This window comes from Fonsecaea pedrosoi, assembly GCF_000835455.1.
Source record: "Fonsecaea pedrosoi CBS 271.37 unplaced genomic scaffold supercont1.1, whole genome shotgun sequence".
NCBI classification, from domain to species: domain Eukaryota; kingdom Fungi; phylum Ascomycota; class Eurotiomycetes; order Chaetothyriales; family Herpotrichiellaceae; genus Fonsecaea; species Fonsecaea pedrosoi.
In genome coordinates, this window is record NW_013550615.1 from 5,194,107 (window position 1) to 5,221,755 (window position 27,649).

Below are 27,649 nucleotides of genomic sequence, written 5' to 3' on the forward strand. Positions count from 1 at the left end.
GTGGCGTTTTGTGGTGAGTTCGTGATTGAGCGGGTGGTGCTCCATAATCTGCCAACCGCAAGTCTCGCTCCCTTCAGACTGACATGAGGTCGTAGACTCGCAAAGGGCAATTGGTTCGTCGTCTCAGGCGCCCCGAGTCTGGCTGGAGAAGGAAGACATTTCGTGGAGATCGGGGGAGATGACCGCCCTCAAGATATGCTGAGGGATCTGTATGGGGGAGGCCTGATAAGATGGCGAGATGGCGCTGAACAACGACAGCCTGCGGATTTAGGCGACTGACCGAAGAGCGCAGACAGCCGAAGTCGCAATAATACTAGGCTTGTTCCATCTTTCTGCAGTTCAAACAACGAAGTGATCAATGTGACATGGTTGGTATTGTCGTGACTTTGGAAGTTCTTTTCCAACCCCAAATGGGGGCTGATCAACATACTGAGGATATATTCCATCTGCAAGGATATGTCGTCTATCAACTGACACAGACTGTGTCTGCTAGCTCCATCAACACGGTTCAGGCCAGCGTCCGTTGTTCCTCCAAGGATTACTCCACGAAAAGGACGCGAAGCTTGGATCCTTGCTTCCCGAGCGGTCTCGTAATTTAACCTTTGGTGGCACGCGACTTGTATCTTGAAGCCCCTGAAAACGCTTATCCCAGTTTCGCGAGATGAGTGCCCCTCCAGGTCCTTCGAGTACGAATAGTCAATGCCACGGGTGATATGAGCCAAAGTTGTTCAGGCCCGGAGGACATGGTCTTTTGGTAGAGGAGAAAATACACAAGGTCCTCATTGCTGATCGTACATTTCCCAAAACTGTAGTGCGAAGGTTACTTTGTATCACAGTTGACAGTACAGCAAAGTCTGGTCAGCGCTATGAGCTCAGCCACCTCCAGATTTTGCTGTGCCGTAACTCTTGAGACAGGAAACGAACGGAAACCTAAAGGTTCGATCGGCGCAGGAGGACTTGAAATGCATGTGAATTTGAGAATACGCGTCATGGACGCGAGCCAGAGGTTTATCTTTGTATTATTGACCCCCTCTTCCCCGAGTTCTCGTCTGGACCCAGCGCAAGCATACCGGGGAGACAAGTAGCTGCGCCGGTCGATGCTGGGCAAAGCATCAAGTGGATTGCGGGTTCAACGCGTGGTGCTGGGCTCGCACAGTGTGTTAGCTGAATCGAGGATAAAGGAAATCACTAGGAGCTTGCCGGGTTGGCGAGGCGAAGGCAACCGAATTTGACCAGTCTATATCAGATGCGGCGAGGGGGGTCCAGGGGGACAATAGTTCAGGTGGTAGGCGGCGAAGGGCGGCAATTGCAGGTGAGAAAAGAGACATCAATGAGAGAGCGACTGAGGTAGAGAGAAGGACAGGGAGAGGCAGAGGAGGAGAGTGAGCGGGAGTATCACAGTATGTAGGTACTTGTACATATCTCGATATGTACCGAGTACAAGTGGGAAGTTACTCCGTAAAGTGAGAGGTAGAGATGACACCCAGGCTCGGTTAGGCATCACAAGTACCTAGTCGACACCAATGGCACCCCCAAGAGTCAAAACTGGCACCGAGTACTTCTTCCGGCTCCTTTGTACATACCTAACTTACGAGTAGCAGGTACGGGGTACTTAATCCCTAAACCCTTGGGAACTCACTTCCTCCGCCAGTGCTAAGTGCTCCTGGTGCTCGTCTTATCCTTTCTCCTTTTCGGTTGAGTATACGACTGCGCTCCTCTCTGTGTGGCCTGACAATCGTCTCCTTCATCCCACGCTCCGCCCTCCTCAGGCACACCTCCCAGATGGCAGCATTCTCTCGACCAACAGCTTCTTGCAGATAGCCGCTAGCGAGCGGGCCAGTCAGCCTGTTGCTCTGACCTTTGTTCCGCGACCTCAGAGTCTGGCTCACAGGCTGGTGCGTCTTTGCCTTTGCCCCTCCGGACCATCACGAAACATCCAATCGGGCAGCCGATACAAACCCTTGCTTGCTCCACCCACTCCTCCCCAATAAACCAATAGCCCAACACGCCCGCATAGAACCAAGAGACTGCAAAGCGTCCTCCGTCCACCGTTCTACAGACCGCAGAACTTCAAGAATCTTGCAGCATTGACCTCTGACAACCCTAGAAAGATCTTTTGTCTCCTCCATCGAGGTGGTCTCATGTGTAACGACGCTGTCACCATCGCCGTCCTCTAGATTCCTCCACCAACGACTGCCTAGCCTCCTGTCCGCTGGTCCACGGTTTGTCGCAGCATTCGAACATGCAGAGCCTGTCCGCCTTGCTGCGCTCCGAAAGGCAACATCTGGCGCTTCAACCCTCCCTCGAAAGTCGGTGAACTACCGATGCAATGTCAACCTCGCGCAGGGGAACACAAGATTCGACATCGCAAGGTGCCTCAGCCAAGTCAGGCTCAGTCCTTGCCGCCGCCTTCCAATATACCGAACCGAGTCGACCTTCCCACACCACGTCTCGTTCGAGATCCTCAAGCGTCCACCACGCGGGCATGAGCGGCCTCTCGCCACGTCGCCGTGCTCAGCAGGCTGCTATGAACAGCTATGTCGCCAGCACTGACCTTCCTCCACCTCCCCCCCCGATCTTCGTCCGCGCATTGTACAATTATGAAGCCGACGACCACACCAGCTTGAGCTTTCGCCAGGGTGATATAATCCAGGTGTTGACTCAATTAGAGAGTGGGTGGTGGGATGGCGTTATCAATGATGTTCGGGGCTGGTTCCCCAGCAATTACACCGCCGAGATCACCAATCTGGATGAATTGAATGAGGCGGGTATAGGAGGCCACGACGAGAGCGAGACCGGCTCTGGCACCGAGGAAGATTATGATGAAGAGGAAGAAGATTCGGACGCTCAAACTCAAGACGAGGACTCAGATTTGCCGATTGAAGGTGCATCCCAGGCTCAGGAAGAGGCGGCGTTTTGGGTTCCGCAGGCGACCCCAGATGGACGTTTGTTCTATTTCAATACGCTGACCGGCGTCAGTACAATGGAATTGCCGTTGGAAACGCCAACAAGTTCGGACGAGAGCGGACCGCGTGATCGAAACAATTTTCACGTTCCAGAACAAACAAGGCCACCGCCCGAGATGATGGCGGGAGGGTACGCGCAGAATGAAGAAGACTACGATGGGTCTGCCTCTGAGGCTGACGGTGAACAATCCTTTTTGTCTTCACGCAAGAAAGGGTCCGGTTCTATGACTTCTGCCAGCATCTCAACCTCAACCTCCATGGACTCACTCAACCTAAGCTCATCCAGACAACTTGGAAGCCAAGCAACCAATCCATTCACCAACACGTTTGACTCTCACCTCAACATGTCGCTGGCATTGCCTCCCTTGGGGACTAGCTCGACTTCATTTGCTGTAGGGCTACCGCCGAAACTTTCCAAATCCCCCACCCCCCGATTTTTTCTGGATGACGGTGGAGTCGCTGCAGTCACATGGGATAGCCTGGTAGAAAATATGCGCACGGCCATCGAGGCCTATCGTCATGCAATTCGTACTCGAGCGCGCGCAGACTATGTTCGAAGGGCAGAAGACATCTCAGACCATCTTCGCATGCTGTTGGCCGCAGGATCAGGGACCACCGATAATCACTCGGGAAACCCATCTATAATCTCGTCAAACAAGGCCCTATACCCTCACTTTCGGGAGATGATGTCCAAGTTCTCAAAGCTCGTCCTATCGTCACATATCGCCGCCGCCGATTGGCCAGGACCTGACGCGTTGACCAAATGTTTACAAGAAGCCGATGGTGTGATGAATGGGGTATATGGATACGTAGAGGTGGCCCGACAGCAGAGAGGAGAAGAGATCCCACGGTTGTTTCCAGGCTTTATATTGGGCAGTACCGTTGGAGGAAGCTGGCGGGACAACAACATTGACTCCCAAACGAATCTGGATGAAGTCTCATTCATGGATTCCAATGATGAGATCGGTTGGCGTCCATCGGAACCACTCGATGCGAACCTCCTTCGACACATCGATGATTCGAAGAGGGGGTTGTCGGCCGCCATTCGTCGTCTTGAGGAGGTCCTTGTACTTACCGAGAAGATTGTCACTCCTGCGAGACTATCTGCCATTGGAGATGCTGTCTGTCAAGGTGCGGGCATGATTCTCGAACAATTCCGGCCGTGGGTCTCCTATGTTGAGTCTATCGATCTCTCTGCGCTAGGGAACGTGTTTCAGAAACCATCACTGGTGGATTTTGGATCTCAGAAGCAAAAGGCCTACGATTCCATTGGCGAATTGGTGGCCACTTGTCAGGCTGTCACTACACCCCTCCCAGATGAATGGGCTGAAGTGCGTGGCGAGTCGTTGGATACCCGGATTAGCAACGTTCGAACTGTTTGCCAGCAGCTTGACACTCATGTGGCCAACGTGGGCTACGCATTGGAACTATTACTACCTGCCACCACGCTGAACCCTGCGCTGGCTACTAACAAGCGGGAGAACCGTGTGACCGATGGAGGTGAAACTTATCAGGCTCACCATCTTCGATCCGATTCGAAGCATGCAGCAAACTTGCGCCCTGCACTGGCAGATCTTGGTCAGTCAAAATCATACACACTTGGTGAAGATCCCATGACAGACAAATTACGTCGACCCCCCAACAAGGACAAAGCAAGGCAGTTCTTTGGACAGATACCGCCGGACTTGAATCCCGTCAAAGCCACCATTGAACCAAGCTACCCTGTAGACGAAGTCCCATGGTATCTGCAACTCGACCACGCGGATGAAATTACTTATGATACCAAAAACGACCCTCCTCAAGTCAAAAGCGGCACGCTCACTGGACTTGTGGAACAGCTTACTAGACATGATCGACCGGATACGACCTTTACCACGACCTTCTTGCTCACCTATCGTTCTTTCACCTCCGCGTCAGAGCTCTTTGAGCTTCTGGTAAGGCGATTCAACCTACAGCCACCTGCCGGCTTGAATCGCGACGAGTATTCCATCTGGGAAGAACACAAGCAGAAGCCAGCAAGATTTAGAGTCCTGAACATTCTCAAGTCGTGGCTGGAGCAGTATTGGATGGAAGCCGACGATGGCAATAGTCAGGCATTGCTCGAGCGAATGCTGGCTTTTGCGAACCGTACATTTACCACGACAAAGATTCCGCTCGCAAAGGCTCTGACATCCATCATCGAACAGCGATTGAAAGGGGGAGAAGCTTTGTCCAAGAAGCTTGTGTTGACTCTCACGAATTCTGCTCCGGCTCCTATTCTGCCCAAGAACATGAAGAAGCTCAAATTTCTGGATATCGATCCCAAAGAATTTGCGCGGCAGCTGACCATTATTGAATCGAAACTCTATGGCAAGATCAAGCCTGTTGAATGTTTGGCCAAGACGTGGGAGAGGAAGAGCAAGTCGGATAGCAGCAGTGACACTGCTCCGAACGTACAAGCTCTCATCTTACATTCAAACCAATTGACTAACTGGGTCTCGGCCATGATTCTGGGTCAATCAGAGGTAAAGAAAAGAGTGGTCATCATCAAGCATTTTGTGCTGATTGCTGAGGTGAGTTGTGTCCCGCCTGTATTGACTTTGCACTGGTCCTAATATACTGCACAGCAATGCCGTGTCCTGAACAATTTCTCGGCCGTGACAGCCATAATTTCAGCTTTGGGTACTGCCCATATAGTCCGACTGAGTCGAACCTGGAATGCTGTTAACCCAAAGACAAACGCAATCCTCGAGTCGATGCGCAATCTGATAGCATCTTCGAAGAACTTTGCACTTTATCGTGAAACACTACGCCAGGCAACTCCGCCATGTATCCCCTTTTTGGGTGTTTACCTGACCGACTTGACGTTCATTGAAGATGGAATCCCGTCACTTACCAAGAACACCGAATTGATCAATTTTGCCAAACGGACCAAGACTGCCGAGGTCATTCGAGACATCCAGCAGTATCAAAACGTGCCTTATAGTCTCCATCCGGTTCCAGAATTACAGGAGTGGATTTCGGACAACATGAAAAATGCTGGAGACTCCCATGATGACATGTTCGCCCAGAGTCTCAAGGTCGAGCCTCGCGAGCGAGAAGAAGAGAAAATCGCGAGGCTACTGTCCGAATCGGGATTTCTGTGAAGTGGGAAGATGCGCATTGTTGTGGATCTAGTGTTACAACCTGCTTTTGTCTGGAACAAAAGTATCTTTTCTCTGGGACGATACGGGCTTTGGTTACACGGAGCACCCCCAACGCAACGCAGCAAAAGAACGACGTTCGTAGATGAGCGAATCTCATCATATGTCCTGCATCACAATGTGTGGACCTTCGGCGGACGTGGAATCAATCGGCGCATGGTCTGGGAATAATGATGGCAATCATATGGTGTTATGGCGACGATATCTGGATTTGGATTTGGATGAGGAGATATGTGCCCACGTCAACTTAACGAAGCTCTGCATGCTTGTGAGCATATGGAAATCTGGTTACATTGAGGATCCTGTTGTGCTTGTGAGGGCTGGAGTCTGTTTTCTTCCCTCCAGGTCCAGCGGCGTCCTGTGGCTTCGTTGAATGTGCGAGTGGAGGATGAGCATGGTCCAGCAATGGTCAGAACTGAGGGCGCCTACAACGGATCAATACTGAGGGCCATTTCCGTGGATTGGATACGGGCGGCTTTGTGCTTTGTGCTCTCTTTTCACGCGCTCTCCCTTACCCTGTTCGGTTTATCGTAACTCTCTCAGACACACAGGACCATCTTCTCGTATAGATCAGACCAATACTTATATAACAAGCACGTCGATTTCTCACACAAGGCTGCCGGCTCCTTTTTTTTGCCGAAGATAACAACTGGTTGGTAGGAACAGTAAGTGACAGACAGGACGAGACAGGATCAGACAGACTGCAGCGGTGCCGAAAATGCTTCTCCGCTTCGGGAACAACTCCGGGAATCTCACCACCACCACCACCAGCATCTAGTTCCAATGCACCTTTAATCCTCGTCTACCTCTATTGCTTCTCACGTATCTCTCTCCCTGGTCTATCTGTACATGCCTTCCCACCTTTATTCTGCCCTCTCAGTATTGACACGCAGCTTCCTACCAGCCGCAGCGCGCAGATCTTTGACAACTGCTTCCCCGCACCACTTAATCTCGCACTCTCTACTTCGACCACAATTCGGGATCTCGATACAAACCATCCGCAGGATGTCTTCCTCCTTGTCTGCCATGGGCAAACGCCTGTCTGGCAAAACTATCCTCGTCACCGGCGCCTCCTCTGGCATCGGTCGCAGCGTCGCCCAGGAATTTGCTCGCACATCCCCGGAAGATCTGAAGATTATCATTACTGCCCGCCGGGTCGAGACGCTCAAGCAAGTCGCCGTGGAGATCAACAAAGAAGTCGGTAACGGGGTAAAGGTCTTGCCTGTCAAGTTGGATATCTCAAAATCTGAGGAAATCAGCAGTTTTGTGGGAAATCTGCCAGTGGAGTTTAGAAATATTGATGTCTTGGTGAACAATGCCGGTTTGGTCAAGGGCATGGACAAAGCGCCAGACATCAGACCTGAAGACATGGAGATCATGTTCTTGACCAATGTGACTGGTCTGATCAATATGACACAGGCCATCCTGCCCATCATGAAAGCAAAAAAGGGAGACAGCGGAGAAGATGTCGGAGGCAGAGGGGACGTCATTATGATCGGCTCTATTGCAGGGAGGGAGGGTTATCCTGGTGGAAGTATCTACTGCGCTACAAAAGCCGCAGTGAGAACATTTACAGATGCCCTTAGAAGGGAGCTGATTGCCAGCCGCATAAGAGTCATCGAGGTGGATCCTGGACAGGTCGAGACTGTACGTGGCCCTCTCCGCCTTGCGCCTCTCTCGATGATCGCCAAAAGAGTTTCAGGAAGCTCCTGCTGATTTGGATTTTATGCTGACCCTCTTCGTGGCTTATTAGGAATTCTCCATTGTCCGCTTCGGCGGTGACAAAGCCAAAGCCGACGCCGTCTACAAAGGCGTGGAGCCCTTGACCCCGGACGACATCGCAGAGGTTGTTGTATTTGCTGCCGGAAGGAGGGAAAACGTCGTCCTTGCAGACTCGTTGATCTTCCCGAACCACCAGGTCAGGCTCTGCCCCCTCTCATTCACACGCGTTGCAGTTACTTCGAAGTGTTGTTGGCAAGCAATGTCTATTCTGTAGCATGGCGAGATATCCCCCGAAAAACGCCGCTACTACAGATTACAATAAATACTAACCAAAATGTGAGTGTAGGCTTCTGCAACAGTCATGCACAGGAAATCAGGGTAAAAGCCGTTCCCCCTTTCCTCCAGTCCAGTCACAGCAGCTCAGACTCGACGTGGATGACGAAGTCGAGGGTTCATCCAAACGGACGCAATTCCAGCAGCGCCTCCTGGATCAACAAACTAACCCTTTCCTCAATCCCTGTAGCAGCGCAGCAGTCAGTTGAGAATTGTGGAAAAGAGGAGAGCCAAACCAGACAGACATGACCCCTCATATCATGTACAGCATCTCAAGACATAGAGAACAGATACTGTTCGACAGAAACAAACAAAGATGAATTCAAGCATCTCGCTTCTAAAGAGGCCCTGGAATTCGGGGGTCCATGGACGAGAAGAATCTCGATCTTGTAATTCACCCCTTCATAGGTATTGTCTTTTTTCTAGCGGCCCTTTCTGTGTCTTCTTAGATGCCGATTATGCTGCGCTTCCTACAGGTCTGATCTGCTCGCCCCCGAGAGACCGAGAGAGAGAGAGAATGCTGGATTGAAAACGGCGCAAATGTTTACAAGCTCGATGTTTACAAGCTGTAAAATGCTCCTCTGCACATAGCGAAGCGTCCTTTCCTACTAAAGCAATGTCCTCTGTCCTCGCAGCGAATACCATGTGTCTGTCTTGCCTCCTTGTTGCCCCTCTGCTTGTTTCATCTACAAGACGGAACCGTCTGTATGTGATCCGCTCTGCTCTGCCCTGCTCGGTGGCTTCCATGTCAATGTCCAATTTCCACGAGGACGTATGAGATGTTGCCTACTGGTCCCTGAATGTTGCATTTGTGTGGTAAACTCCCAGAGCGCATACTCCAACGGACATGTGGCATAAGAGTGCGCCTCTTGGGCATCGCCATCCCTGTTGGGACTGAAAGCCGATATCATTTCTTGCTGTCAACTTAACCTGTGGTTCTGTTCTTATCGCCTGTGCCACTGCACCAGGATTTACTGGGCGTTTATCGCGATTACTGGGCCCTCATTACGAGTGTGTTCGAATGGTCATCGATCGCTGGGAAAGCTAGATTTCCCCTTCTGTAGCATTTGGTGGGTGAGGACGTGGAGTGTGCTGATGCAGATGCTTATCGAATTTCCCACATGGTTTGCTGGCGTGCTGCTGCCTGCTCTTTCCTTCAGTTTTGCCTGCTCTGCCTCGACGCTGGTTGTCCTGACCGTGCCCGAGTCCCATCCTACCGGTTCCCTCACTCTCTCTGCTTATCATTTGTCCAGCACTTTGAGAGTCTCGATGTCTTGGGTCTTGGTCATGCCGCCAATTTTGTGCCTGCACTGCTTGACCCCCATGACTGTAATGTCGCTGGCGGTAGCTCTTACCTTCGTTCCGCTGTCCTATCATCATTTCGGGTGACCTCGATCTTGTCCGCTGCTCTTCTTGCTTGGGAATGGCAAACCGAACTGGTTTGGGAACTCCGGTTACTCCAAGAGCTGCAAGACGTTCTTCCTGCTCGATGGATAGGCCTGTCTCCATCGCTTGCTGTTCTGGAAATGTCTGAATGCGCTGGTGAACGTTGGCTGTTACCGTGATCGAGGGGCGGCGGTAAGCTCCAGCAATGTTGTGGCTTGAGACAATGGCGTTTTTACGTTGATCAAGTTCTTCAAATGCTACTATCTCCCCATCAGTAGCGATATCTGCAAACGCCGGATCGTCCTTGACATAGTGCCAGTGTCTGGTTTCGCGCACTGGTCTGAAGAAGGTGAGATCCTTGTTATTGCGGAAATATTTCGAGACAATGACTGGTTGGTGCGCTTCCATCCAGTCATTCTCATCCATTGTTGCGCCGAAAGCTTGTATTCTTCGTTGGACTGGCGAGAACTGCTTTGCAGCCTCAAGACCTAGACCATCAGAGAAGCCGAGGGCTTGCACACTATCTTTCGAATGCATGCCATATCCGTGAGGTAGATTGCCACGCGATTCCTCATGAGTATTCCACTGAGAGAGCATTGGGAGGTCTTGATTCAGTCCGTCCGGGATTGGTGGTGATGCTGGTCTTTTGTGCTCATGAGTCGCACCCTGATATGGCTTAATCAGTGGTCCTCCTAAATCGCTCGTTCGGATATGAGACGAGAAGCTAGCTGGAAATTCGACTTGAGCACGATTGCTATACTGCGATTGACCCGTAAATCGTGACCTTGTGGACATATAGCTCTGGTCGAAGTGATATCCTTCTTGGAAGCACATTCTTTGGTCGGGATACTGGGCAGCTTGAGTACCATGCGAGGGTCTATATGGGAAGATTGTCAACAGGCAGCGTCGTCTGACGGAGGCTCTGGCTTCGCTCACAGGACATATCCACCTTGTCGGCCGCCATAGCCTACAAGATAGCTGGTGTGATCATAGTTTTCTTCACCGTGACTGTCTCTCAGACTGTTTCCGCCGTTGTAGTAACTAAACATGAGGTGACTTGGACCTGAACGTGGATCTGTCGTCCTGTCATACTGCCACTGCAGCACGTTTGATTGACGACCAGGTTCCATCTTGAGTCAAGGAAGTCACGATGAGCAATCACCGGTGTCCTTCTTCAAAGAGATAAAACAAATAAAGGTTGAATGTGAAGTAGTTGAGTGTGAAACAGCAAGTCTTCAAAGCGGCGAGGGATTTTGATGTCGAAGGGCTGCACGAGGCACAGAAGCAAACCGAGAGTCTCCACCGAAGCGAGCAAGGGGAAGGAACAAAGCCGAACTGACATCTCTGCAGGAGAGAAATCTCAGTCACTGAGAACTGAGAGTAGTGGATATCATGGTACAGCACAGAGGACAGAGAACAAAGAGAAGACGCAACCTCGGGCTTTCTCATACGTTTGGAGCAGCAACCCCCAGAAGAGAGAGGGAGAGAGAGGAAAACCCTTGTCATTCTGTGCTATACTGAGAGAGAGGGAGAGTAGATACAAACGAGTTCTTGGGTCTACGAAGCGGAGACTGTTTGTACCCGAAATGCGACGGTTCAATGCAGGGTCTTGGGAGGTTGTAGAGCCGCAGAAAGCGAGTAGCTATGGAGCTATTGCTTGAGTGGACAGACGACATCGTCAGAGAAGTATGAGAGGCGATGGCATATGGCCAGGGTGCCGATGGCTGGATATGGATGAAGACGGCGGGAAGCTGGACGTGGAAGTGGTACATAATAATGCGAGGCAAATATTCATGATGAGAATCTTAGAAGCGGGAAACAAGTGTGAACAATTGCTTCTTTTAGAAAGCCGCGTTGCCGCCGCGTCGAACTTCACCCTGCGACCGAACCAGCCATTCTCTTCGACGAGTTCTCATCCTCATCCTCCCTATTTCCTTCATGCCGCGTTCCCTACATTCTCTTCGTCTGCAGCATTGCTAGCATTTTCCCCGGAGTCGGGCATCATGACAGAGCGGAGCGACTCCTGCAGCGTTTCAAAGAACTTGTCTTAGGCGCAGCCACTTGAACACCCTGCTCCCGTGCTTCAACACTTGTGGCGACACCAGTGGCAGACTTGCTTTATTTTTTGCAATGCCTGGTCTACCAGGTAGGTTTTATGAGGCTCTTACAGGCAGAATATCACTAATGACAAAATACTACAGCGAGTATCGACCTGGATGAATGCATCGCCCAACTGTACAAGAAAAACCTCCTCGCCGAATCCCTGATCGAGGCGATATGTGCAAAAGCAAAGGAGATGTTAATGAAGGAGAGCAATGTGGTCCATATATCGGCTCCTGTCACTGTTGTTGGCGACATCCACGGCCAATTCTTTGACATGTTGGAAATCTTTAAGATTGGGGGCTTTTGTCCAGACACCAACTACCTTTTCCTCGGTATGAGTGCGCCCTACGCTGTGCAATGCCCCGTTGCTAATCTGTCGCAGGCGACTACGTAGACCGCGGTCTGTTCAGCGTCGAGACGATTTCCCTTCTTGTTTGCTTAAAGTTAAGATACCCCCAGCGCGTCCATCTCATTCGAGGCAATCATGAATCACGAGGCGTCACGCAATCTTATGGCTTCTACACGGAATGTGCACGAAAATACGGCAATGCAAATGTTTGGCACTATTTCACCGACATGTTCGATTTCCTTACCCTGAGCGTGGTCATCAATAACCAGATCTTCTGTGTTCACGGCGGCCTTTCTCCGTCCATCCACTCCATCGACCAGATCAAAATCATCGACAGATATCGAGAAATCCCCCACGAAGGACCTATGGCGGACTTGGTATGGTCAGACCCCGATCCAGAGCGAGACGAGTTTTCGCTCTCGCCGAGAGGAGCTGGATATACTTTCGGGGGCGATGTGGTGAAGAAGTTCCTGCAAGTTAACAGCATGTCTCATATCCTGCGTGCCCATCAACTGTGCCAGGAAGGCTATCAGATTTTGTACGACGATCGCCTTAGCACAGTCTGGAGTGCTCCAAACTATTGCTATCGCTGCGGGAATTTGGCGAGTGTTCTTGAAGTCAGTGATGCTGGTGATCGCTACTTCAATATCTTTGATGCAGCACCGGAGAATGACATACATCGAAACGAGCAGCAACAGCAGCAACAACAACAGACGCAGGGAAAAGATGGTCAAGGTTCTCACATTGAGTACTTTCTCTAGTGTTTGGGTCATCTGACGTATTGGCTGGTGTTGGAGGCAACATCCACAGCAAAATCCCGCAAGCCAGTCGTGACGAACTCGCGGCCAAGATGACTCTCAATTGCTAAAGGCCCGAGGGCATCGCCCGTTTGACAATAGCGTCGGATCTAGGCCGACATGCTGGAAAAAAAAGAGGGATGGGCCACCACGATGGCTTACCCCCAATCACTTCCAATCCTTGGCAATATCGAATGACCAGTGGAATTCGAGATGTGTATGGTCATCATCATCGGCAAATCTGGTACTTGCCTCGTAGTGGCCACGAGCGAGCATGCCGGAAGGAGCCTCTTCTTCGGTAAACCTCTTTTCATATGTGGGCTTATCGGTGGTGTTGGGCGCAAAACTGCCAATCATCTCCTGGTCCTTACTGACACGGATACCTTTTCGCTTGACGACTTGGATGTACTTGAGGCCAGAAAGGACTTGGTGCTGGACGGTGAAGACGGCCTTCATGCAGTACTTGCAGCCTTCCTTGATGGTGAAGGGGTGTTTGTTAAGGGTTTCGAGGGAGCCGGGTTGAGTCAGATCGATGGTTATATCTGGTCGGCCTTCGACTTCCTTTGGTCTGGGTCAGGTACTGTGTATGATTTCTGGTTCGGATGGACTCACCAACGAAAGAGATTTAATGATGCATGTGCGGGGGTCGTTCGGGTCGCCGATCGGTGTGCCACTGCCTAGACCAAGTGATTGCTTCCACCGATTCAAGGCATCGTCGCCTTGGTCTAGATTGGGTTGAGGAAGTCAGTGTATGATCACAAAGCCTGGTGAGAATAGAGCAGATCTGGACTCTAAAAGAACAGCGATCACAGTAGTTGTCTCAGATCTCTTCCCTGTATCTTGTCTTCTTCGCCATTCTTCTCTACGGAATGGTGACTGCGGTCTACCATCCAGACACTTGTTGGAGTGGTAGACAGCAGGTTAACTCACCCAGTTTCTGATATTCCTCCAACGTCTTCTTCTCCCCCACCTTGAAACCGGGAGTATGTTCGGCCTGTAGATCATCCGCCATTTTTGCTGACACAAGACACGGTTATCGATAAAGTTTTTCCGATCACCAAATCTGTCGTCGTCGATTGCTTTGAGAGCGAGCAATGGGGTGAGAGGAGAGTTGTGAGATGTTTGGAGGGGTGTGGGACGCTGGAGCCAGCGGCGGTTGTGGCGGTCTGGCTGCACAATATCACGCCAATTCCAAAGTAGAAAAGCGCGTCGCGTTCACGTCACTCCTCACTTGCCCAAATGATTGATAAGTGATTCTCCGCGACTGCTCTTTCAAGCCTCCGACCACCACCTCCATCTTCTCTTGATTCACAAGTCTTTCTGTCTTTGACACCAGGCTCGTGAAAATGCCTGGACGTGTTCTTGATCAGCCCAAGAAGAGGGTCTTGACAGACACCACCAACACCCACAACGTCCTCAAATCCCCGCCGTCGGCGAAGAAGAGGAAACTAAATGGCGACCGACCCAATGTCTCTTTCCACTCGTCGCAGCCCGGCCCAAATAGGTTTAAATCAAAGCTGGGCTCGTCGCAGCCCAAGAGCCAGTTTGAAACCGAAGTCCTCGAAAAGATGACACAGGACATTGCGGGCTTGAAAGAGAACAATTCGGAGAAAGACCAGCAGTGGGAGAGACCAAGTCTGGACAACTTCAACGCAGACTCGAATCCTTTGCGTTTTCAACAGATTGAAATTGAGGAAGGCACATTGCATGGGGGAAAGATTGCCCTTAAGATGTTTGGTGTATCGGAGGTACGTTAACCGCGGTGTTGTTGAACCACCATTAGCTGAATCCAGAGCAGACTGGCCACTCCATCCTTCTCCACGTCACCGATTTCCTTCATTACCTCTATGTGGCAGCGCCGGTCAACTTCCAACGATCGGATGTGGAAGGGTACAAAGCATACCTCGAGGCCCAACTGGCACAGCATCAACCGGCCATCCATTCCGTGCAGATGGTGCTGCGCGAGAACCTGTTTGGGTTTCAGGGCAATCAGAAGAGCCCCTATCTCAAGATTACGGTAACAGATCCCAAGTTTATCAACCGATTACGGACTGCGATAGAGGACGGACATGCCAACTACAAAGGGATGTGGAAAGGCGTTGAAAGCAAAATTTTGACCTTCGACAACATCCAATATGTTCTTCGCTTCATGATCGATACGGGCATCACCGGAATGTCATGGGTTGAGGTTCCCCCACAGAAGTATCACGTCCTTCCTCAACATGACCGCCAGTCTAATTGCCAGATCGAAGCGTACTGTCACTATCGGGATCTTGTCGCACATGGACATGACGGGGAATGGGCAAAAATGGCACCACTTCGAATCCTGTCCTTCGATATCGAATGTGCTGGCCGCAAAGGCATCTTTCCCGAAGCCAATCAAGACCCCGTTATCCAGATTGCAAACGTGGTCACAAAATATGGCGAGTCGAAGCCTTTTATCCGAAATGTCTTTGTACTGGACACTTGCAGCCTGATTGTGAACACGAAGATATATGAACACAGATCAGAGTCTGATATGCTTATGGCATGGAGACAATTCTTGGAAGAAGTTGATCCCGATGTCATCATCGGCTACAACATTGCAAACTTCGACTTCCCTTATCTCCTCGATAGGGCCAAACACCTGAAATTGACCAAATTTCCTTACTGGTCACGACTGAAAAGTGTAGCATCCCACGCCAAAGACACCAACTTCTCCAGCAAGCAAATGGGTAATCGTGATACGAAGTCCACAAACACTAATGGCCGAATTCAGTTGGATTTGCTGCAGCTCGTCCAACGCGACCACCAACTTCGCAGCTACACGCTGAACTCTGTCTGTGCACATTTCTTGGGTGAGCAGAAGGAGGATGTCCACCACACCATGATCACAGAGTTATACAATGGAACTCCAGATTCGAGAAGACGATTGGCTGTCTACTGTTTAAAGGATGCCTACCTCCCCCAACGACTTATGGACAAGCTCATGTGCCTGGTTAACTACACGGAAATGGCCAGGGTTACGGGTGTCCCTTTCAACTACCTCCTCGCCCGAGGGCAGCAGGTGAAATTCATCAGCCAACTTTTCAGGAAAGCTCTAGAGCAGCAATTGGTCATTCCGAATCTGCGAAATGAAAGCACCGATGAGCAGTATGAAGGTGCTACGGTCATTGAGCCCATCCGAGGCTATTACGATGTGCCCGTTGCTACTCTGGATTTCGCTTCCTTGTATCCTTCTATCATCCAAGCCCACAATTTGTGTTACACCACACTATTGAACAAGAACATCATCGAGAAACTCAATCTGAAAAAGGACGAAGACTATATTCTCACTCCCAATGGGGATCTCTTCTGCACCGCCAAAGTTCGCAAAGGACTTCTTAGTCAAATTCTGGAAGAATTGCTGAGTGCACGAAAGCGAGCAAAGAAGGAACTCGCTGTAGAGACAGACCCATTCAAGAAGGCAGTGCTCAACGGACGCCAACTCGCTCTAAAAATATCTGCAAACTCCGTCTACGGTATCACAGGTGCCACTGTTGGAAAGCTGCCCTGTCTCGCCATCGCATCGAGCACTACAGCATATGGCCGCCAAATGATCGAAAAGACAAAGCATGAAGTGGAACAAAAGTACACGATGGCAAATGGCTATTCGCATGACGCCCAGGTCATCTACGGTGACACCGACTCAGTCATGGTCAAGTTTGGCGAGAAGGATCTTCGAAAAACCATGGAACTTGGAGAAGAAGCCGCCAACTTTGTGTCTTCTAAATTCATCAAACCGATCAAATTGGAATTCGAAAAGGTCTACTTTCCTTACTTGCTAATCAACAAGAAAAGGTACGCGGGACTGTACTGGACGAATCCAGAGAAGCATGACAAAATGGACAGCAAAGGCATTGAAACTGTCCGACGGGACAACTGTCGTCTCGTCCAAGTCGTCATTGAGACAGTTCTGAAAAAGATCTTAATCGACCGAGACTTAGATGGCGCGCAGGATTATGTCAAGGAGACCATTGCCAACCTTTTGCAAAACAAGATCGATCTCAGCATGCTAGTGATTACAAAAGCACTTAGCAAAAGCGACTACACGGCCAAACAAGCACATGTGGAACTAGCTGAACGGATGAAGAAACGCGACGCAGGCTCAGCTCCAGCACTGGGCGACCGTGTAGCGTATGTCATGGTGAAAGGCGCCAGCGGGTCCAAGAACTACGAGAACTCGGAGGATCCAATATATGTGCTCGAGAACAACGTCCCTATCGACACCAAATATTACCTGGACAACCAACTCGCCAACCCTCTGGGAAGAATCTTCGAGCCCATCCTCGGTGAGCGACGTGCTAATTCCCTACTTGCCGGCGACCATACACGCTCCATCTCTGTTGCTGCCCCTACCCTTGGCGGACTAATGAAATTCGCCAAAAAGACACAGACATGCATGGGCTGCAAGAAACCTCTAGTCAGCGCCCAGGAATCCAAGGGTGCGGTGTGCGAGAACTGTCGTCCCCGAATAGGCGAGCTGTACACCAAGCAGATAAAAAAGGTCGGCGAATTGGAAGTAAGATTTGCCAGGCTGTGGACACAGTGCCAACGGTGCCAGGGCAGTATGCACTCTGAGGTGCTATGCTCGAGCCGGGATTGTCCGATTTTCTATATGAGGATGAAGGCGAGAAAGGAAGTAGAGGAGTCAGGAAAAGAACTGGCAAGATTCGATGCCGATGTTGGTGCCATATGGTAGAGACAAGAGCGTGCGACTGGGAAATACAGATCGTGGTGACAAGCTCTGCCTACCAGTGATTGTTGCTGCTATTGAAGGAAGTTTGGATGCTTTTCTACGAAGGGGCCATGTATGGTCCACTGTCGCAGCTCGGTCTAGTCCTGAGAATACATGGTACAGCAGTAGAATTTGCGTTCAGCATTGCGTTTCAGTAATGAATGAACGGAGGGTTCCCTTGATCTCTTCAGTATGGCGATTTCATTGACATTTACGACCGAAGCGCGACGAGGGAGACTGGAAGAGAAGCCTTTGTTGGTTGGAGCTCTACATGGATACATACCAACGACATGTAATAGAATGGGGTACTGTGTGCAAGTAAAGACGACTTCCAAGTCTGTACACTCGTTGCAGTAGATCCGTCTGTCTGTACCTCGTAAAGCTGGATTCATCACAAGTACACCAACGACTAGAGGTCTGGGTCGTCGTCAACTAATTGTAACCTTGACAAAGTACTGGTTCCCTCGAAATCATCCTGCAGCATAGAATCTGCCTCCGACATTACATCCCAATCAGTTCCACTCGTATCACCACGGCTGAATCCATGGTTCACTTTTTGAGCCTCCTTACGCACCTGCATTGCGACAATTGCCACGCCTAGCGCATTCCATACATCTTGATCTCTTTGGCTGAAATCAAGCTCAGCAATGATGCGGAGTCTATCGGGGTTGACACTCGCGCTGCCTCGAAGAGGAGTTCCTGGGGTAGATGGAGAATCTGTTTGCGGTTTTGTGGGCCCCAGTGTATACCTCTTACCCGGGCTGAGTGTGACAATGACAAGTACCGACGAGATGATCACGAAGCCGACAAGAGTAGGTGAAGATGCATCATCATCAGCTACCCGCGTTTCGCCGGTGTCAATGAGATCTGGACTTTGAGTCTCGATGCTTGGGTGAATATGTTGAGCTCTTTGATGTCGCACCGAAAGCCTCTGTAACCTGTTCGCGATCTCCTCAAGCGTCTGCAGTGTAGACCGACCCTTCTTCCTGGCGACGACAGCGTGGACTGGAATATAGCTGGGCTTTGAACTTGGGCGAAGTCCCACATCTGTCAGAGCCCAGTAGAGGTATCTCTTCACAGACTGCTCTAGAATCCTTTCTCTGGGAATACCCGGGCTGACGTGTGTCCTGTCTCGTATATCATGGCCGGCCTCGAAGAGTCGACGCAGAGCATGGCTGGCCCTGAATTGGTTGTCTCGGATGTTTTGGATGAGTGGAGGTTCTGCCGAGTTCTCATGTGCAAACACACTAATCGGTAATGTGTCAAAGTCAATCATCCAGTTTTGCGGAAGAAGAGGCTCGAAGCCACGATAGGCGAGGTGGAAAAATAACTCGCGTTCTGCCTGCGACCAGAGTCCTGAGTTGGCAGGCAAAGTAACCGCAGCAGCATGCCTTCGCGCTTCCTCCATCGCGTCGAAATCTACGGAATCTAGCTTTTGCCTTGCCATTGCGGTTGAAACGAATGATATCGAGTCGTCATCGTGAATCCCCGTCTGAGAAGCGTGCACGGCTTCAGGGTCGGCACGTAGTGCGAGCAACGATGTCCTTCGGCTGTGAGGGGTCGCTGGGGGTGGCATCAAGGTTCGATCTAGGTCTGCCTTCGTCCCTATTCCATCGCTGGGGATCGACGGGCTCTGATGCACGTCACTGTCATCCCCGTATGGTGTGAAAGCGTCTCGGTCCATGCTTATCGCACGCTTTTTGGTCTTGGGCCCAGAGTGATCCTCTTCCACAGCCTTTCTTTTGCCCTTGCCATAACTGACAGAATCGTAGGACCCTGCACGTGTTCCAGGACTCGGGGTATAAGCTGTGTCATTTGCATGGGCTGAGGCTGTAATGTTATCAGAGCGGGACAGGACAGTCGTGGATGAGCCCAACAGGCCCTGGAGGTAGCGAAAGGGAGAAGCAAATGCAGATTTGGCCATGATCGCAGAATGAAGCGTAGTCGAGGATTTTGCAGGACGTCTCGAGGATGGTGCAGGTAAGAGGGAGCGTGACGACGAGCTGGCGGTGAGGAGCAGCTAATCAAATCCGAAATGAATCGAGTGGTGGATGTTGTCGGCTAGCCGAAGGCCTGTAGCGGATTGATGGCAGGGCGGGTGAATCGCCGTAGCCTTCTCGGAAACATAGAGGGCATGACTGAAATGTCTGGTAGGATGACCATTTGTCGGGCGCGGTGACCTAGTACGGGCGTATCCCTGCGCTTTGTTCCCTGACGTGAAGTCGTATCAGGGAAGTTGGAAACAGGCAGCCTTGGGCCGGTTTCAGTTTCAGGTTGACGTCGTTGACATGCGCGTATTCAATTGGGCGAGACACGTTGGGCAGCAGGAGCTTCGCTGTATAAGGACTAGCGTGTATCAACCCAGGCGCGGGTCATCACGTGTCAGGCTCGTCCGTTCTAAAAGTCCTATTCTGCCTGTCGACCAAGTACTCATATCAAGTATATGTTCGGCATAGGGGTGCAGGCAGTATATAAGAAGCAACACTATATCCTGCTGCTCTCAGCCACTGTGAAGCCGTCACAGTTCCGCGCAAATGGATGCAGCTGAGCATGATCTCGATGCCAAACTCTACAAGGCTTCAGGAACTCTCCTTAGCGAACTTCAGCACAAGCTCCCACTACTATTATGCCACCCCGTGACGATGCCACCAAGACGCCGTCTTCGAGTCCTCGACTCAAAATGTGAGGAATTGAATCTGCTGGTTTGTCTCCATGAGTGTGATGGTCTTTGAGAGTATAGCTGACTCGGCATTAGCTTGACCGGTTTCAGGAATGGCCTCAACTGCTTGACCCGCATCTTTCGAAGCTGATCCAGCATCTTACCGATGCCTTTGTGGGCTACCTTGCAAGTTCAAGCGATCAGTATGGCCCCACGCAACGATCTGGAACAGCTAGCGTCAGTCCTTTACCTCGAGCGATATGCAGACTGCTGTACTCTTTCTGTAAGGTTAGGGGCTACAAAGTTATTGTTCGTTTGCTCAATAATGAGCCCAAATACTTGGCTCCAATGCTGTCCGCTTTCACGTCTTGGAATACACCATCTAAAGGTATGACCTGGCAAGAGAGATACATCATGCTTCTCTGGCTGTCTCATCTGATGCTTGCGCCTTTCGAGCTGGCCACTATGTCGGTCAGCCACACGGTCACCACTCTTCCTGGTGACCTAGGTAATCTTCCTGGCATCGCCGGCGACGTCGTTTCACTTGCTTTCGACCAACTGGAAAGCCCGGGCAAGGAGCGTGAAGCTGCAAGTATTCTGCTAGTACGGTTGAGCTCACGGAGAGACATGCTAGCCCACAAACTGCCTGTCAAGCTTGTGCAATATGCCTCTCGTAAACTCCTCAATGATTCTGATTTGGTCAGCCTCAGTCCCTACAAGGCCTTGGGCCTCTTGTCGCTTCTTTACGGTATCACAAACTCTGCTTCAGATAGCGAGGCTGCTTCTTACCTTGAGAACAACTTCAGTTCTATATTGAAGATTGCCACAGCTGAGAGCAGCCATTTTGCTGCTATCAGAGACTCGGCCCCTGCACGGAAATGGATTTTGAAAAATTTGCGGGCCGTTCTGCTACATGCAATCTCCTTGAGCTCCAAACACTCATCTGTGCAACTGAACAGCTCCAACACCATGCTCGAGGAGAGTATACAATACTTCCTCGATGCCCTGAGTGACAAAGACACACCGGTCAGGATGGCCGCTGCCAAGGCACTGAGCGTCGTTACCCTGAGGCTAGATCCTGACATGGCAGCAGAGGTCATTGAAGCGATTTTGGGGTGTCTTGAAGAAAACGTCCTATTGGAAGATCCTCACAGTCATAAGCTTCTGTCAACAACGGACAGAACAGTCCACGATACTGGGATGATGAAGAGAGTCATATCCGCGGTCGACCCCTTGAGATGGCATGGCTTAATGCTCACACTAGCACACCTGCTTTTCCGCCGATCTCCCCCACCCAAAATGCTATCAGAGATCATCCGAGCCTTACTCCTGGGCCTAGAATTTGAGCAGAGGTCCAATGTCGGCACTTCAGTTGGCGTCGGTGTACGAGATGCAGCTTGCTTTGGCCTCTGGGCCCTTGCTCGGAAATACCGCACTTCAGATTTGGATCTCGTATCTCACTCGGATCATGCCGAGCAAGGTGGAACAGAGTGCCAGAGTGTCCTACAACTCATAGCTGTCAAATTGACGATCTCTGCTTGCCTCGACCCTTCAGGTAACATTCGCCGAGGGTCGTCGGCGGCTCTACAAGAGCTCATCGGTCGGCATCCAGATACAATCACCAATGGTATCTCGTTAGTCCAAGTTGTTGACTATCATGCTATTGCGCGGCTCTCCCGGGCCATGACCGAAGTCGCTCCACAGGCCGCGGCACTTGGAAACGTCTACCACAGAACTCTATTGGAAGCCCTGAGAGAGTGGCGGGGTGTTTGTGCCGCCGATGTCAACCAGCGTCGCTGGGCTGCCTCGACCATTCACCTCCTCACAAGGTTCCTCCCCGTCCCAGAACTCTCTTCCTACGCTGAAGTTGTCCTTCGCCAGCTACTAAATCTTAAGTCAATCAACATGGGAAGCACTGCAGCAGCCAGGCACGGATTGCTCCTCGGGCTCGCCTCATCACTTGCCTCACTTGCGTTGCTTGAGCCTGTGACAGCGTTGTCTTGGTTGGAGAGAGAGGGCAACAAGATTCTTGAGTTGAAGCTGTTGACAGGCAACCTCGAGGGCCGGACGACAGCAGACATCGAACTTGTGATGGAAGGAATAGCCACGCTTATCTCTGAAATCAGCAAGTGTTGCGCCATGGCAAAACGAACACTAGCGCCTGTGCTGCAGTCATGGATATCGGCCGCAGCAGGAGTTCTGAATCACTGCACCACAGCTGGGACCAGGGAAATTGCTGTCCAGACGAGCGCTGAGGCGTTCGTGGAGCTATTCAAGGTTCTCCCACTTTCCGCGGATGCCACAATGATTCAAGGATGGCTCGAGGACAAAAGACAGACATCCGCAGCTGCTACAAGCAAAGGACGCCTCAAAACACTGAGCTTGCTACACGGATATCTGGCGCAGATTGGATTTGATCCCACAGTCCGTCACAGAATTCTGTCGTACGCGATGGATATCGTCCAAGGCTCGTATAAAATCGAGACAAGAGTTGATGCCATGGGGGCGCTGGGCGTCATACTCGCGAGTGAAATACCAATGCTCGACGACAATGTCACAACTCGACTATACGGGGTATTCAAATGTGGTCTAACAGACTACACCAATGACCAACGAGGGGACATTGGTTCAACCCTCCGATTGCAGACGCTCGAGACGGTCGACATATATCAGAATGCGCTTGGCTCTCGTGAACAGACTAGCACAATGTTAAGAGACGTGTTGCCGCTCGTCGTGAAATTGGCAGCAGAAAAGCTATCCAATGTGCGTTTCCGAGCCTGGAAATGTCTAGAAAGCCATTGGAAGAAGGATTCCTCCTTTCCAGACCTGCAGAATGCCTTTCAATATCCTGCCGACGTCTTGTCGGTCACATACTTCCAGCAACTGATGGATCTAATATCTATACCCTGGGTGCAAAGGGATCTCATCCTTGGACTTGCTTCGTCGGCAACATCCGGAACAGAAGACCTGTGTCGCGCGGCCAGCAATGCGTTCGTCCTGCACATGCAGTCGCTAGACTCTAGGACTCAGATAAGGCTTTCCGAAACAGTTTCGACTATTGTTGTTGAAGAGCTTGCGCTCAATGCCCAGCAAGATGATCGCCAGGTTGTCCCTTTGCTTGACTTTCTGTGTCTCATCATTGATCAAAACCTATTCGCCGACGACTCGAGCGTGCGTTCGGACACCGCAAAGGCTAACTTGTGGACTGTGATGCAAAAGGTCCACGGCCCCATGTCAAGCCTCCAGAGAATTGAAGCTTCGCTGAACGTCTACTCAAGGATGTTGTCCATGGATGCCTATCGTATCAAGGCGCTGGATAAATTGACCAGACAACTGCTCCACCGATGGCCAAAGGTACTTTCCCTTCTTGACCCTTGTGGAGTAATGGTTGACTAACTTATAAGATTCGTAACATTGCTGCCGACTTTCTCTATGTTGACTTCCCCAACAAAACACTGGCGTCTTGCGATTGGAACGAACCATTGGCTGGAATAAAACCCCTCGTTCTTGATATCCGAAAGCAGGTTGGCGTAGTCGGAGTGGGCGGCACTAGGTCAGGTGTTTGACGGTGCCAGAGAGGAGGAATGGGTGAATTGACATTGCAACTAGCTGTCCAACCCACGCGTCTTCATACATCGAGCTACGGCGTCTTTGACTGATTTTTCGTTGTACTGCTCCCAGATATCGTACAGGCTGATCAATTCCTGGGTGCCCTCAATCATCTGTTCAATGTTGATGCCGGACTCGACCAGGAATTTGATGGTATTCTGCATCTTCTCATTATCCTTGCTCAGGTTTATCACCTTCTCTCTGTCTCCTGGCTGCTGCGAGGCCGTTTCGGTTTGATTGAGAAATGATGCTTTCCCATTGAGGTGGGCGTTGCTTTGAGTGGCCATGAGATTCGACATTTGCAGATTGCTCAGCACGCTATTGATAGGAGTAGACAGGCTCTGGCGCCCGCCGACTCCAAGCGATGAAAAGTGACCGGCATCCGGGTTTGATAGGGTTTCGTGAGGCAAAGGACGGAGTGTGCCGGCGGCCTTAGCAGAGGGTAAGAAGACCACGGCAAGAAACATTGCAATAATGGCAACAAGGTGAGGAGGACAGGTCAGTGGCAAGTCGGTCATGTAGCTGTCATTGATGATGGACCAAGCCAAGCCAAGTTCGTCGTTCGTCAACTTGAGCTCTTGATTCTCCTTTAGGGCGATCAAGGAGCGATAGGGATGCCAGACAATTAATTCGGAGCGCATCTCTGAGATGAGGCAGAACTCCATCTCCCCGAGCCTCGAGACATCCCCCGGCACGAATTCGGGCCATGCTTGGCGTGCTTCGGCCGCGACAAGGCGGATGTGATGGGGCGATTCCTCGGTTTTGGAGGCAAGATAGAAAGCTGTCGCAACAAGCAGGTAGAGGTTGACGTTTTGCATCGGTGTCGAGAGGAAATAGCGCTGCATGTAGACCATGGCAGTGGCAACGCATTGTTGGCGGAATTGCAGCCTTTTGCCTAGCTGTAAGATTCTGTCTCTCAGGAAGATGAGCATGAGTCTTCTATCCGGATAGGGCCACTGTTCAAGAACTTTGGAATTTTGTCTGTCCAGCTCGTCGCGGCTCTCGAGCAGCTTTTCCGGTGTGAATGTCCAGAATTTGCGCTGTGTCGAGACCCAGTAGTTGGCCGCCATCCTGCTAGAAGATAGTGTTGATAATCGTCACGAATTTCCTCAAGAATCGGCCCGGCATGTCCTTTCGAAACACAAGGCTACGAAGCTTCCTCATGGCACCACCACTCTTCACTAAATTGATAGATGACAAACATTGACAGAAGGATAGAGCTTGAAAAGAACATTAAACAACAGCAGTTGAAGTTGGGAGAGGGCTCGGCAAGGCTGCGCGAGGCTGACCAGTAACCTTTGTCCACGCCTTTGACGCTGCGGGCTAGTGAGGCCGAGCAGGGGGGCGTCAAAAAGGGGGGAGTTTCGGGGTTTGAGGTGCTCTTGGGTGCTTTAGGCTTAAAAGATCCTCGTCAGTGGCGCTGATATAAGCTAACCACCAGTTAACTAACGCCCCCACAGCACGTCACCCTTCCAAAGCACACCCACCACACCTCAGCAATCAATCCATCACCAACTGCCCAGCTTGTTTTGCGGCAAACAGAGCTTCGGATTCTTCGTCTCTCTCCGATCCTCTCCTTTCACAGTCGGCTGGGCCACTACTGACCCTTCATCTAATTGTCCCCAAGACAATCCTCACGCCTCGCCAACCTTTCAATCAGTCACCTCCGAAGCTTTGCTTGGTGAAGAGAAGCACACAATCATGCTCCCCCACAGATAGTCCCTTCTTATCATTCCCACCAACGGATGTAGCATGAACGGAGAGTCACACGAACGCCGCGATGAGCGGATTCAAGACTTATGGCGCAACCTCGATACTCGGAACGAGGGTCAGCTCGACCTTCCAGCTCTCAAGAAAGGCTTGCGCAAAATCGACCATCCTCTTAAAAACGCCGATGACCTCCTCCACGATGTTCTCAAAGCCGTCGATACCTCTGGGGATGGACGCATACAATATAACGAGTTCAGAGTGTTTGTGGAACAAGCTGAGCGTGAGCTCTGGCAACTTTTTGAAAGTATAGACAAAGATAACAGCGGCGCGCTGGATAAGGCAGAGCTTCGTGCCGCATTTAGTAGGGCAGGTTTGACAATAAGTAACGCGAAGCTGGATCAATTTTTTGACGAGGTGGACGTCAACCATGACGGGCAAATATCCTTTGAAGAATGGAGGTCTGGATATGCCCTCAGACACTCTTGATCCGACAATATCTGACATGGCGTACAGGAATTTTCTTCTCTTTTTACCTGCGAGTGCACCCACTCTTGGATCTTTGATATCATATTATTCGGCGACAGCAAATGTTAACCAAGAAGGTGATGTTCACATCAATGACACCCTTCAAGGATTTGGTAAGGGCTACTTCACCCCTTCGCTCGGCACCTACATTCCAGTGGCAACTGAACATCGATTTTACCTTGCCTTGCTTCACACTGCCTTTTAAGGCTTTTGAGCAGCCGAGTGCCAGGCACACCCTGACCCAGGCCCTGCCCCTTTTGGGATTTTGATGTTCAGCAAACGATTTCTGTTCATCGTCTCTAACCTAATTGACGATGCTGACAGAAATCCTCATCCCACTAGGCTATTTCATAGCAGGTGGCTTAGCAGGCATGATCTCGCGGACAGTAACAGCACCGCTAGACCGACTCAAAGTCTATCTGATCGCTCAAACGAATCCCAAACCGGCGGCGGTAGAAGCGGCCAAAAAAGGGGCACCTCTTGAGGTGGTCAAGAACTTTGCCCGGCCGTTGGTCGACGCGTGCAAGGATCTGTGGCGGGCTGGCGGAATGCGAAGTCTGTTTGCTGGGAACGGTCTCAATGTCGTCAAGGTCATGCCGGAGTCTGCCATCAAGTTTGGTGCATACGAGGCCGCGAAGAAGATGTTTGCCGAGTTTGAGGGTTCAGATCCAAAGCACCTCTACCCGACTTCGCAGTTCCTAGCTGGTGGTATTGGTGGTGCAGTCGCCCAATGCGTTGTTTATCCTCTCGATACTCTGAAATTGTAAGTAACGACTTGGATTTGCCGCCGTGTACTAATTGGCGATAGCCGCATGCAATGCGAGACGGTCGAAGGTGGCTTGCACGGAAACGCGTTGATCGCCCAAACCGCACGAAAGATGTGGAGACAGGGCAGACTCATGCCCTATTATCGGGGATTAGGGATGGGTCTCGCTGGCATGTTCCCCTACAGCGCTATCGACCTATTCATCTTTGAAAATTGCAAACATTTTGTCCTAGCACGGAAAGCCAAGAAATATCGCTGCCACGAGGAGGATGTGGAAATGAGCAACCTTCTCACAGGCGTCATTGGAGCAACATCAGGAGCGATCAGCGCGACCGCTGTGTACCCGATCAATCTATTAAGAACGAGGTTACAGGCTCAAGGCACAGTGCTGCACCCTCCTACCTACAAAGGCATTGTCGATGTCACGATCAGAACGGTTCAAGGAGAAGGAGTGAAAGGATTGTTCAAAGGCGTGACACCGAATTTGTTGAAGGTTGCGCCAGCAGTCAGCATTAGCTATATTGTCTACGAAAACAGTAAGAAGTTGATGGGCCTCCATTGATCCGGGACATACCTTGTCTCCCCTAGATAGACATTCAAGCAACGAATATTATGAAAGAATGTTCAAACAAGACTAAATAATAAAGAGGCTCTGTCCTTCCACCCTTACAACATTCGACAGATGTATGTGTATCGAATCTGAATTGCATCTAGTCATTTAGTGATTCACCGTTCACGTGATACGGCGGATCAATTTTGGCCCGAGGCTGCGACTGGATCCTACAC

The 27,649-nt window shown here is 50.9% G+C and overlaps 10 protein-coding genes across 10 annotated transcripts; 6 read left to right on the top strand and 4 right to left on the bottom strand.

Moving 5' to 3' along the window:
• Positions 1-2,329: 2,329 nt before the first annotated feature.
• Positions 2,330-6,091, top strand: Z517_01900 (uncharacterized protein; the record flags this gene model as incomplete). The annotated part of the gene is made up of 2 exons (XM_013434856.1): positions 2,330-5,518; positions 5,573-6,091. The coding sequence occupies 2 exons, from the start codon at positions 2,330-2,332 to the stop codon at positions 6,089-6,091; spliced, it is 3,708 nt and encodes a 1,235-aa protein (XP_013290310.1).
• Positions 6,092-7,153: 1,062 nt separating this feature from the next.
• Positions 7,154-8,144, top strand: Z517_01901 (uncharacterized protein; the record flags this gene model as incomplete). Its single annotated transcript, XM_013434857.1, has 2 exons — positions 7,154-7,795; positions 7,902-8,144. The coding sequence occupies 2 exons, from the start codon at positions 7,154-7,156 to the stop codon at positions 8,142-8,144; spliced, it is 885 nt and encodes a 294-aa protein (XP_013290311.1).
• A 1,103-nt stretch (positions 8,145-9,247) lies between these two features.
• On the bottom strand, positions 9,248-10,719 carry Z517_01902 (uncharacterized protein; the record flags this gene model as incomplete). The annotated part of the gene is made up of 2 exons (XM_013434858.1): positions 9,248-10,466; positions 10,526-10,719. 2 exons carry the CDS (start codon positions 10,717-10,719, stop codon positions 9,248-9,250), a joined length of 1,413 nt encoding a protein of 470 aa, XP_013290312.1.
• Positions 10,720-11,719: 1,000 nt separating this feature from the next.
• Positions 11,720-12,802, top strand: Z517_01903 (uncharacterized protein; the record flags this gene model as incomplete). The annotated part of the gene is made up of 3 exons (XM_013434859.1): positions 11,720-11,735; positions 11,791-12,024; positions 12,075-12,802. The coding sequence occupies 3 exons, from the start codon at positions 11,720-11,722 to the stop codon at positions 12,800-12,802; spliced, it is 978 nt and encodes a 325-aa protein (XP_013290313.1).
• Positions 12,803-13,006: 204 nt separating this feature from the next.
• Z517_01904 (uncharacterized protein) lies at positions 13,007-13,850 on the bottom strand (the record flags this gene model as incomplete). Its single annotated transcript, XM_013434860.1, has 3 exons — positions 13,007-13,399; positions 13,451-13,563; positions 13,769-13,850. 3 exons carry the CDS (start codon positions 13,848-13,850, stop codon positions 13,007-13,009), a joined length of 588 nt encoding a protein of 195 aa, XP_013290314.1.
• A 334-nt stretch (positions 13,851-14,184) lies between these two features.
• Z517_01905 (uncharacterized protein) lies at positions 14,185-17,558 on the top strand (the record flags this gene model as incomplete). Its single annotated transcript, XM_013434861.1, has 2 exons — positions 14,185-14,586; positions 14,637-17,558. The coding sequence occupies 2 exons, from the start codon at positions 14,185-14,187 to the stop codon at positions 17,556-17,558; spliced, it is 3,324 nt and encodes a 1,107-aa protein (XP_013290315.1).
• Positions 17,559-18,003: 445 nt separating this feature from the next.
• Positions 18,004-19,518, bottom strand: Z517_01906 (uncharacterized protein; the record flags this gene model as incomplete). The annotated part of the gene is made up of 2 exons (XM_013434862.1): positions 18,004-18,293; positions 18,351-19,518. The coding sequence occupies 2 exons, from the start codon at positions 19,516-19,518 to the stop codon at positions 18,004-18,006; spliced, it is 1,458 nt and encodes a 485-aa protein (XP_013290316.1).
• Positions 19,519-20,128: 610 nt separating this feature from the next.
• On the top strand, positions 20,129-23,649 carry Z517_01907 (uncharacterized protein; the record flags this gene model as incomplete). The annotated part of the gene is made up of 2 exons (XM_013434863.1): positions 20,129-20,296; positions 20,350-23,649. 2 exons carry the CDS (start codon positions 20,129-20,131, stop codon positions 23,647-23,649), a joined length of 3,468 nt encoding a protein of 1,155 aa, XP_013290317.1.
• Positions 23,650-23,858: 209 nt separating this feature from the next.
• Z517_01908 (uncharacterized protein) lies at positions 23,859-24,932 on the bottom strand (the record flags this gene model as incomplete). Its single annotated transcript, XM_013434864.1, has 1 exon — positions 23,859-24,932. The coding sequence occupies one exon, from the start codon at positions 24,930-24,932 to the stop codon at positions 23,859-23,861; it is 1,074 nt and encodes a 357-aa protein (XP_013290318.1).
• A 682-nt stretch (positions 24,933-25,614) lies between these two features.
• On the top strand, positions 25,615-27,425 carry Z517_01909 (uncharacterized protein; the record flags this gene model as incomplete). Its single annotated transcript, XM_013434865.1, has 4 exons — positions 25,615-26,030; positions 26,086-26,210; positions 26,422-26,860; positions 26,906-27,425. 4 exons carry the CDS (start codon positions 25,615-25,617, stop codon positions 27,423-27,425), a joined length of 1,500 nt encoding a protein of 499 aa, XP_013290319.1.
• Positions 27,426-27,649: the final 224 nt, after the last annotated feature.